Consider the following 11,677-nt stretch of genomic DNA (forward strand, 5'->3'; position numbering starts at 1 on the left):
ACAAAAGAATCCATTTTTCATGCCTCCTTTCTGAGTGAAACCCCAAAGCAGAGGTGCTGGGTCGTTGGGTAAGGGTCATGTTGAGGGAGATGAGAGAGGGAGTGTGAGAGATGGGGGGGGGGACAGGGGATGTGGAGACATCTGGGAAGCTGGGAATAGAGGCAGAAACAGGGAAAAAATCCACAACAAAATAAAGAAAATATCCGAGTGAGCCAAGGGAGCTGGAATGAAATGGGTTTGTGAGCAGAAAACCTGCTGGTGTTAGAGAGGACAACACCAGCTCCTTGTGGCTTCTCCCATCAGGAGCTGGAAATTTGGGGTTTGTAAGAAACCAGAACCTCCTTTTCCCTATGGGAAGCATCAGCCCTCAGCACCCCCTGTCCAGGTTCCAGCAGGACAAGGGACAAAGGACAAGGTCACTTGGGTTGTCCCCAAGGGCATCCCTACCCCAGCTAAGCCCTGAGTCCAGGGGTTAAAATCCCATCCCTTACCCCACAGATCAGGTTTCCACCAGGAATAGGGATGGATGCTGAGCCCTGGGGTCCTGGGCTGTTCCTGGTGGTCCCCATCCCTCTCCTCCTGACCCCCTTGGTGGCTCCATCCATTGCCAGCAACATGGAGCAGGGAACCCAGAGCTAAAAATAGAATTTTAACTTTTTTTTTTTTTTTTTTTTGGAGGGGGGGGGGGTCTGGTCAGTTCTCAGCCAGAGAGGTCCCAGGTCTGGGAATGTCTCAGCACCCCAAATCCCAAGCAGTGGGTGGGGAAAAATGATTTAAAATGGATTAAGGAGAGCAAGGAGGTGGCTTCACCTTCCTGCCCAGCCAGCTGGATGCCACCAAGCCAAGAGTTTCATCTCATTTTTACTTTTTTCCCCATTTATTCCCTGTTAAATTGAGGCAAATCTCTGGAGCTGGGAAACTCCTCTGAGGCCACGGTGGAGAAATATTCTGAGTCAAGCAGGTGAGCATCAACTAAGAAATAAACCAGACAAATGGTCAGGGCAGAGAGATAAGAAAGATGGGATTTATTTGACCAGCCACAGGAAATCCAAGATTGAAAAATGTCTAGAAAATAAAACGACAACAACAAAAAATCCGACCAAAAAAAAAAAAAAAAAAAAAAAAAAAGCAGCAGCATGTTCATGTTGGTTTTTTTTTTTTTAATTAATAAATATAAAATAAACTAAATCACAGCGTGCAGATGGTTTCTACCTTATCCAGCCTGTCCCACCTGGCAGTGCCCAGTCCCAGCATGACTTTAACCATCCCATTTTGGTCTTGACCATCCCATTTTGGTCTTGACCAAGACACTTTGGTCTCGACCACAACATTTCGGTCTTGGCCACCGTTTTTTGAGCTCGGCCATCATTTATTTTTTTTGTTGTTTTTTTTTTTTGGCCTTAGCCTTCATTTTTTGGCCTTGACCTTCATTTTTTGGCCTTGTCTCGAGGGTAACCCCCGTTGGTTTTATTGAGGGACTCCATGCTGCCATTGCCTGTCACCACGCTGGTGAGGATCCTCTCCACCTCCCCGGGCAGGATTTGCTTCTCCTCGTTCTCCGTCTCCCGGTGGTAAAAATAATTAAAGTTGGAGACGATGACGGGGACGGGGAGGGCGATGGTCAGCACCCCCGCGATGGCACACAGGGTCCCCACGATCTTGCCCCCCAAGGTGGTGGGACACATGTCCCCGTAGCCCACGGTCGTCATGGTAACCACGGCCCACCAGAACCCGTCGGGGATGCTGGAGAAGTGGGACTGGGGCTCGTCCACCTCGGCGAAGTAGACGGCGCTGGAGAAGAGGATGACGCCGATGAAGAGGAAGAAGATGAGCAGCCCCAGCTCCCGCATGCTGGCCTTGAGGGTCTGGCCCAGGATCTGCAGCCCCTTGGAGTGCCGGGAGAGCTTGAAAATCCGGAAGACCCTGACGAGGCGGATGATCCGCAGGATGGCCAGGGACATGTTCTGCTGCCCGTTGAGTTCGCTCTGCTGGATCAGCTCTGTGGTGAGGGTGACAAAGTAGGGGATGATGGAGACGATGTCGATGATGTTCATGATGTTCCTGAAGAACTCGGTCTTGCTGGGACAGACGACGAAGCGGACGAAGAGCTCGAAGGAGAACCAGATGATGCAGGCAGTCTCTATGACGAAGAAAGGGTCCGTGAAGGTACTGTGGGCCAGGAAGGTGTCTGTCAGGTTCTTAGAAAGCTCCTGGGTGGACTTGAACTCCCTCTCCTCCCTGAACTCCGGCAAGGTCTCCATGCAGAAGATGATGATGGAGATGACGATCACCAGGACGGAGACCAAAGCTACGCCCCTGGCTGCACTGGAGCTTTCGGGGTACTCAAAGAGCAACCAGAATTGCCTGTGAAAGTCATTGGTTGGTAAGAGGGTCTCAGGATCCTTGATGAACCCTTCATCCTCCCTGAACTGGTCCATGGCTTCATCGCCCAGCTCGTAGAAGGTGATCTCGTCAGCGAAGACGTCGATGGGGACGTTGGCCGGGCGCCGTATTTTCCCCCCAGACTGGTAATAGTACAGGATCCCATCAAAACTGGGCCTGTTCCTGTCGAAGAAGTACTCGTTCCTCATGGAGTCGAAGTAACGCATCCTCTTTTCCGGGTCCCCCAGCAAGGTCTCGGGGAACTGGTTGAGAGTCTTGAGCCGCGTCTCAAACCTCAGCCCGGCGATGTTGATGATGACACGTTGGTCCCCCTCCTCCATGCCCACCCTCTCCCCAACCAGGTGCTCGCTGAACTCGGCAGAGAACCTGGAGAAAATGGTCTCATTGTTGGCGTTCTCACTGTTGATGAGGATCCTCAGGTTGGAGAGGAGGTTGGCGCAGCTGGGGTGGCTTTTCCGGGACTGCCCGGCGGGGCTGAGGTCGTTTGAGTAACAGGGATCCTCCACGATCTGATCAGCGTTGTCAAAACTGACCAGTGCCACCTCCATCTCCTTCCAGGTGGCCACGTCCATCATACACTGAGCAGCTCAGGAGCAGAAATCCCCGGGGACGACGCCGGCAGCTCGGGCCTTTCCCACGCTACGAGGAGCTGCAAGGGAAGGGACAAGGAGACAGAGCTGAACTGGGCAAACCTGGCACTTGGCTCGACTGAAAAGGATGAAAAACTGAGCAGAAAGATCATGGTTTGATTTATTTTATCATAAATAATTTTTATCATAAAATTTGATTTTATTTTTAAATTATTATTATTATTTTTGCTGGGTTTGGGAGTTATTTTTTGGGTTTAATGGACCACTGACTGGCAAAACCCTTCCCTTTCCAGCAAGCTGTTCACCTCCAGATCCTACAAACCCTTTTAGCCTGGCTTCATCCCCACCCTTAAACCTCCCAACAGAGCACCCAAGGATGAAAGGTCAGGCAGTAGCAGAGGGTGGGGGAGAAGCCATGGGTGTCCCCTCACCCCCAGCCTTCCCCCAGCAATCCCAGAGACACCTCCAGGTGCAGGTGCAGGGCTGGCAGGAGGATTTGGAGACACTAAACACAGGTAACACAGCAGTAACCATTGCTCCATTGGGTCTAAGCCCAGGAGATCCCCAGCATGTTGTAGCTGGGTCAGCCAGTGTTCAGAAAGCAATTCCCAAAGCAGGAGCCACACTGGGATCTGTGGAAAGCATCCCAGGAGGAAGGCAGAACAGGACAAGGACGTGGCCACCAGCCTTTGAGAACCTCTTGGCTCTGCATGAAGGACCTGGGAGCCCTTGTTCATCCAGGCCTTGGGAGGGAAGAGATTGAGGTGTTCTCCTGAGCTTTCCATCATGGCAGACCTGATATTCCCATCCACAGAGAAAAGATGAGGATTAAACCCTCAGGTGACTTGGGGTGACCCTCTCAGGCCATGGGGTTTTTGGTTTTCCCAGAGCAGCTCTGTTGGGTACCCAGCAACAGACCTGATGGCCCCAAAACACCCCCGGGCACACGTGTCCCCCCCAAGTGTCCTGAACCTGGAGACAAAGTCAAGGAGGAGCCCAGGGACCAGGCCAAGTTATGAAGCTGGGAAATCACCTGTCCTGCCCCAGGGAGGAGCACCAAGAGACATTGGATGTTCCCAGGGAATGGTTCTGAGGAGATCTGCCCAAAAATCAACTTCCCAAGCAAATTGAAGTCCCCGATTTATTTCTCCTCCAGCTGTTTCCCTTCCCCCCATCCCCTCCAAATCTATTTTCCAGCCACGAGAAGGACAGGCAGAGCAGCTCTGCGTGATCACTAATCACCAAGGACGTGCTGGCTTTCTCACCCAGAAAAGTTCAGAGTAAGGGAGTGGAAAAAAAAAAAAAAAAAAATTAAAGCCTGAATGCCCTCAGCTGCCAGGAATAGCAACACAATTGAGGCCACGGCTGCAGGGAGCTGGGGCTGGAGCTGCCATGGGGATCTTCCCCACTTTGGGCTCTGCTTCTTGCAACCAGATGGAACCATCTGATCCCTGAGGTCCCTTCCAAGCCAAGCCCAAAAACGTGGGGGGTTGGAACCCATCCTGTTCACAGGGCCCCAGGTGCAGCTGCTGCCTCAGTTTCCCTGGGGTTGGGAGTTTGTCTTCTCCTGTTCCCCACAACAAACTCCTCCATCCACACCGAGGTCAAGGTAGAAACCCAAAGCTGTTGCAGAAGGAGGTGGTAACATCCCAGCCTGCTACAAATCCTCCCTCTTCTGCTCCCAGAACTGCCACCCTAAAATCCAAATTTCATGTAGGAGACAGTGAACATGTCCCAGAGGAGGGCTCAAGCTCAGCAGCACCAGGACAGTCTGGATTTGGGGACAAACCCCACAGTTTCTCATAAACCAAGGTGAAGACTCTTGAAGACCATGTTTCTTTGCTTAAAAAAAACAAAACAACCCAAACCAACCAACCAAACAAAAAATACACAAAGAAACAAACAAAAAACCACAACAAAAAAAAAAAAAAAAAACCAAAAAATCCAAATAAACCCCAAAAAATAAAAAACCCCAGAAAAGCCACTGGGCTTGGAGCACCCTGGGCTGGTGGGATGTGTCCTGCATTGAACCTAAATGATTTTTAAGGTTCCTTCCAACCCAAACCAGGCTGTGATCCTAGAGCTGTTCATCCATCTCTATAAAGCTGCTTCTGGCTGGGTTTGAGCCACTTTTCCCACTTGGGGACATTTAGAGAGAAACATTTGGGACAGCAGTGATGCTTTGTCCCCCCACCCCAATGCCAGGTGCTGCTCCCCAACCTCTCAAAAGCCACCACAACCAAGTCCTCCAGCCCCAGAGATGAACTGCAGGTGCTGGTGGGGTTGGACCCAGCTCTGGTTTGGCTTTTTGGTGGCTCTGCTGGAAATTTTCTGCAGGCAGGATGAGATGTGGCATCAGGGGGATAAAAGAAGCACTAAAGAATTAAGGAAAAGCAGCTCAGGTCTTTCCCCTCTTGTGTATCTTTTTTTTTCCTTAATATAACTTCCCAAAGATGAGTTTTAAATGAGAAAAAAATAAAACCAATCCCTTTGAGCCAGGAGTGCTCAGCTTGAATCAGAATTTCAGGAGGGAGAATGAATGAGCTGAGCTGAGCTGAGCTGAGCTAAGCCAGCATCCCTGTGTCCTGGAGTCAGAGCCCAGAGGGGACCAGGGCTCCAGGAGCTCCTCTCCATGCTGGGGCAGAGTTTGAGCAGCTAAAGCTGACCAGGAACTTGTCTCCTGAGTCAGTGCTGGGAGATAATCTTGAAATTTTGAGCCTTAAGTGTGCTTAAATCTTATTACCACCCCCTGGTCCCACTGGGAGGAGAATTCCCCAGCCCTGACTTGGGAGGATTGCTCCAGCTCCAGTTCCAGCTCCAGAAGAAATAAAGATTATTTTTTTTCTTAATATAACTTCCCAAAGATGAGTTTTAAATGAGAAAAAAAAAAAAAAAACCAATCCCTTTGAACCAGGAGTGCTCAGCTTGAATCAGAATTTCAGGAGGGAGGATGAATGAGCTGAGCTGAGCCACCATCCCTGTGGCTTATTTACCCCCCTGGTCCCACTGGGAGGAGAATTTCCCAGCCCTGACTTGGGAGGATTGCTCCAGCTCCAGCTCCAGAAGAAATAAAGATTTCTTGAAATCTGGCTTTGAGCCTCCCTTAGCATCAAATGGAGCCCCTCTGGCACCATCCCTTGTTGGGGAAAGAACTTTGCATTGGGAACAACTTCCACATCAGGGCCAAGGTTGGGAGTGGGAAGTTGGGCTCTTCCTCCCCACTGGGACATTGAAGTTCTGGGTTAAGCCCTCCAGGCAGCTGCAGGGCTCTGACTTTCCTTTTCTTGCCTTCAAAGCCCCCAAAAGTGCTGAATCCCATCCCTGGCACCAGAGGTGGGTGTCCCACCCATCCCCAATCCCAAAAATCACCCCATTTTCAATATAAACTAAAAGGAAAGGTGCTGCCTGCAGCCACCACCCACCCTCCCAAAGCTTTGCTCTGCGCTCCAGCAGAGGCTTGAACTAGAAAGTTGCCTCATTTTTCTTTTTTTTTTTTTTTTTTCTCCCCTCATAAATCACCTAACATCTGCTTCTCTGAATCTGATTAACTAATACCCTTCAGCTCAAATCCCTGGCTGGGAGAAATAATAAAAATAAAAATAAAAAAAACCCCAAACCCAAGGGAGGGAGAGCGAGCAGAAGAGAAAAGGTCATTTGGAGGGAGAGTTTGTGTTTTGCCCATGAGATCCCAGGAAAGTGGGGCCATGGTTTCCACCAGCCCCTCTGCAAACCACCACAACCTCCCCTTCAGCAATTCCCTCCCCTGCTTCCCACCTTTTATCCCCTTCTTGCTCCTGGAGTGACAAAAAATCCACCCCAGCCTTTCCCAAGGTTTTTCTGGCAAATGGGAGATGCTGAACCTCTCCCCATCCCCAGCCCTTCCCCATCACCCCCAGGATTGGGTTGGGATTCTTCCCAGAGCTTCCCCAGCCCAGCACCTACAGACTTACCCTCCCAAAGCATGGAAGTGCCACCGCTCTCCTCATCTGGGAAGAGTCAGGAATCACACAGGGGGTGTGGAAAGGGGGGGAAAAAAAAAAAAAAAAAAAAAAAAAAGAAAACGCAAGGAAAAAAAAAAAAAAAAAAAGTCCAGCCATACCCGTGAAAAGGTCCCTTTGGGATGATGCTGGCAATGTCATTGGAAGGGCTCTTCTCTATTTGGATCACTCTTTAATGGGCAGCCCAGCTCACTGGGGATGGGCTCAGCTTGGATCCGTTCGGAACCTCGTCCCTTCCATCCCCAAAAAACCAGGAGCCCAGGGAATTGGGCCGGGGGGTTGGAGGTGGCGTGCTGGGGACACCAGGTCCCCATGGCCCCCTTTGCCATGGCCCCAGCCCCCCCCCAGCCCAGCAGGATGGGGGAGGACGTGTCCTTCTGGCGGATGCCACCTTTAATCCCCAATAATGCTCCGGATGGCCCAGCCAGGACAAGTCTTGTCCGTGACGTGCTGAGGTCTGAGCTGGTTCCCCAGGAGGGAGGTGGAAAAAAAGGGGGGACAGGGACCACTGGCTTTACAGAGAGCTTTGCAGCAGGGAATATTTAATTGTTCGGAGAGAAGGGTGGTATTAAAAAAAGAAAAAAGAGGAGGAGGGGAGGGGAAAGCCCAAGGGTTGGAGCATCCCCCGTTGCCCACCTACCTCTTGGCTGTGGCCGTGGGGACACGGGCTCCTTTCCAGGAGGGGATGGCCAGGGTGCCACCACCACGTGGGACATCTCAGGCCCTCCCCGGGGGTGGCAGGGCTGGGTGGCAGCAGGAGGTAGGACCAGCATAGCCTGGCTGAGGACATCAGGATGGGACAAGGGACAGAGGGGACGTGCCCCTTCCTCATGCCTGGCTGCCAGCCGGCCTCTGGCTCAGCCCCCAGTGCTGCTGGGCTTATAAACCCCAGGAGCAAATAAATAAATAAATGTTCTGGGCAGACAGGGGCTGGCAGGGTTCACATCAATCACTGGGATTTTATTAAGTTGAATTTTTCCCCCCCTCCTGATTTTTTTTTCCCCCCCCCTCTTTCTTTTTTTCCTCACTGTGGTCACAGCCATCCTCTCCTGGGCTGCTCCAGCTTTGGGGTTCATCCCTCTTGGGTGGCTTCATGTGAGGTTTGGTCCCACTTTTGCCACCCTGACACCCAGGTTACCTTCCCACCTTCCTCTTCATCTCCTCCTCCCCCGTTTGGAGAAAAGCAGAGGAGGGGCTGGCACATTTCTCCCAGCCTGAATTCCTCCACACTGACGTTCCTTTGCTCTTGAGGGACCTGCTCACCTCCAGTTCTCTCTCTCTGGCATCTTTTTCTGTCCTCTGAGCTATTTCACCCTTCCAGGGATGTTAATGAGCACATTAAACCATCCTGGTCCCGGAGGAAAGCCCAGGACCTGCTGGTTTGGAGAATGTTTTACTCCCCTCCAACCAGCAGCAACGGAAACAGGACACAAATTATCCAGACTTTTGATCAGGGTTGGGTTATCTTTTTATAGACACCCCCCCCATTCCCTCTGCACCCCTGGAGGTTTTTATTTATCCACCTGTGTGGAGTTACCAGGACACCTACTACCAAAAAAAAAAAAAAAAAGGGATTAAATCAATTTTCCTGGCACCTAAATTCAGCCTCGACTTCTGCACAATTCAGCCTCAACTTCTCCCCTCCAGACCCAGCTCCAACCACAAGGTGTTTGTGGGCAAAACCTGAGCCCTTTGGGGGATATTACCCCCAAAAATAATAATAAAAAAAAAAAGAAATCTCCCTGGTATTAAGCAGAGGGACACCCTGCACAAAGAGCAGCTTGGCAGAGGGAAACCCAGAGCTTGGAAAGCACCCCCAGGGGTTGAAGGTTTGGGTCTGGGAAAATCCTGCTGGAAACAGGAATATCCCAGGTGCCAAAGCTGGGTTCTGGGCTGGAGGGAGATGGGGAAGATGCCTGGAATAACCTCATTAACTCCAAGAAAGGGGACAGTTACACAACTCCCTCAGCTCCAGAGATTTTGGCTGGACACCCTTGGGATGGTTTTGCCTTTGCCTTCAACCAAGGTGACTTTAAACACCTTTTTGGCCCTAAAAATTTCAACACACACACACACACAAACACTCCCCCAAGCCAGGCTTCCCTGCTTGCTCCATTTTCCTCTTGCCCTTTTTTCCCCTCTAGTCCCAAACTCCTCACTCCTGGCATCACCTGCTCTGCCAGGATTTATTTTTTAATTTTTTTTTATTTTAATTTTTAAGTTTTTCCTTTTTGGTGGGCTCTGTGTTTGCACAGGGAATTTAATTCTCCCCAGGGGGGAATAAAAAAGGGGCAGAGGACTGAGCAGCTCATCACACTCAGCACTGGAGCATTGGGGAGGGGGACACAAGGTCCTGCTGCTCCCCAGGGACAAGGCAAGGACATTTCTTGGGATTTCCTCTTAAATTTCAAGAAAAACTGATGCCTGCAGAGATTTGGGCAAAGCTGCTCAGGCCCCAGGCTCTGCCAACCCCATCCTCCTGCCCAGGGAGCAATTTTCTGCCTTAATGAGCTCTTGCTCATTTTCTTCCTCCTGAGCAGCATTAATTACCCCAGGGCTCAGCAGGATTCTCTTGCCTGGTGCTGGGTTGGTTCCATGGCCACTCAGGAGGAATTTTGCTTCTTCCTAGTGGGAAATGTCCTGGAATTATTAAAGAAAAATCCCAGCGTGGGAGGGGAAAGGATGGATTTTTAGGGAGTTGCAATATATGGGACTGAAACCCTTCAAGCCCCTGGGTTTAGGGCTGGGTTTATGGGGTGGCACTGAGGTTAATGAAATGTGGGATGGGGAAATTCAAGGAATATTTGAGTCTGATTCCAGCACAGAGCATCCTTGGAAGCAGAAACCATCCCTGGAATTAAAATAATCCTGGGAAGATCCTGGAGATTGTCCCTCTCCTCAGTGAGTGATGTTTGCAAGCAGAGCTCCAGAAATTCCAGAGAAATTCTTGCAGCTGCTTTGGGAAACAAGAAGGGGAGATGCTGGTGGCTTGTGAATGATTTTAAAAAATTGGAAAAAATCATTCAAAACTGCGAGGGGGTGAGTGGGGTCTGGGAAAAGCTGCCCCTGCTTGCAAGTCCTCGAGGAAGTCAAAATCTGTGGCAATAACTCAGTGGGTCAGGGCCAGCCCAAGGCTTCTTCCACCCCACAGCACCCCAGGAGCTCAGAAGCAGCTGAACTGAGACCCTGGCACCCCTCCCTGGCTTTTAATCAGAGAGCTTGAAGTGGGGGCAAGATGAGCCCCAACTTTTAACCCCACAAATCACCTGAACCAGTGGCCACCAACTCCCAGGTGCTACTTCCACTCCTGTGCCTCAGTTTCCCTTGAGCTGGTGGTTGGGGTCATTGCATTAGGGTTGCACTCAATGATCTTGAAGGTCTTTTCCAACCTTCCTGATCCTCTGATGTGTTCCACAACCAACCTGGGGGGAAGATCCCAACCTGGATTCCTGGTGCTGGGATGGAGAAGCCTCTGGCTGCTGAGCCCTGTGGCTGGCAGAGCAGAGTTCTCAGCCCAACCCCTTTAATCCTCCCCCCCGTTTCCATACCTCATTCTGATTTTTTCCAGCCCTATTTTTTTTCATATATATTTAAAAAAAAAAAAAAAAGAGAAAGATGAGATTAGCAGCAAGCTGGGTACATACAGTCCACACCAGGAAGCAGATGAAACCTTGCTGATACCCAACCAGCCAGGCCAAAATTAATCAGCTCTGGATTAACCGGGTCAGGATGTGATTTAATAACAAGTGAGGGTGAGGTCCTGACAGGAGGGAGCTGCCAGGGCCCTACACTGGGTGCCCCACAAAAAGCTGTCCCAAAATAACACGGGGAGCAGGAAAAACCAGACTGGGGGGAGCTCTGCAGCATCCCGAGCTGCTGGGCCAAGGGAGAGGGCAAGAACCTGGGTCTGGGCCAGGTTCTGCTGCAGCTGAGTCCTCCTCATCTTCCCAAGTGCTCAGAATCAGGGGTTTGGACTGATTCAGGCAAAGATTTCAATCGATTTTTGCCTTGGAGGCTTTTTCTGTGCTGACTTTGGGGATGCTGGGGGAGAAGTCCTCACCTCAGAGAGGTGGAGGATGGAGAGGGGGGCACAGAGCACTGGTAAAGGGGGAGAATTTGGAGGGGCAGGGGGTGACCCCAACCCCATGGAGCATCCCAGGAGCTTGGGTGGGGCCAGGGGGTGCAAACCCTCCTCATCCTCCTCTTTTCTCCCCTCCCCTGCAGCTGTAACTTGATAAAGCCAATTCGATCCCCACTGGATGGGAAACTTTCCCAGTCTGGCCAAAAGTGCTGGGAGAGAGGCAGAGCCTCCCCTTCCCACCCCCCAAACCCAGCATCCAGAGCTCAGTGCTGCAACCTCAGGCTGCTCAGAGGGACAACAAAATGACCTTGTGTGTGTCCCCCCCCCCCCCTCTCAAACCCCACACCAGCAGCAAACCCTGCTGGGAGGTTGTTGGCTGGAGCCAAAAGTGGAGATGGGATATAAATGGGAAGCAATAGGAAGCTGCTAAATGGGTCAGAGGGATGGCTGCAGTGATCCCAAGCTTTATCACAACGTCTGCAAAAAAAAAAAAATGAGCTGGTGGCAGGGGCTGGGGGTCTTCAGGGTCACTTGTGTGCTGAGCCAGAGCCACTGCCAGGCTCAGGGCAGGCACATCTTGGCATCTCCCACCAGCCCAGCCCAGG

The 11,677-nt window shown here is 51.2% G+C and overlaps 1 protein-coding gene across 1 annotated transcript; it reads right to left on the reverse strand.

The window, feature by feature from the left end:
- Positions 1 to 1,390: 1,390 nt before the first annotated feature.
- KCNA10 (potassium voltage-gated channel subfamily A member 10) lies at positions 1,391 to 7,828 on the reverse strand. Its single transcript, XM_071768241.1, has 2 exons — positions 7,632 to 7,828; positions 1,391 to 3,052 (listed from the first exon to the last, which is right to left on the reverse strand). Exon 2 carries the CDS (start codon positions 2,976 to 2,978, stop codon positions 1,428 to 1,430), a length of 1,551 nt encoding a protein of 516 aa, XP_071624342.1. The 5' UTR covers positions 2,979 to 3,052; positions 7,632 to 7,828; the 3' UTR covers positions 1,391 to 1,427.
- Positions 7,829 to 11,677: the final 3,849 nt, after the last annotated feature.

The sequence above is a fragment of the Heliangelus exortis genome, chromosome 25 (genome assembly GCF_036169615.1).
Source record: "Heliangelus exortis chromosome 25, bHelExo1.hap1, whole genome shotgun sequence".
In the NCBI taxonomy this organism is placed as follows: domain Eukaryota; kingdom Metazoa; phylum Chordata; class Aves; order Apodiformes; family Trochilidae; genus Heliangelus; species Heliangelus exortis.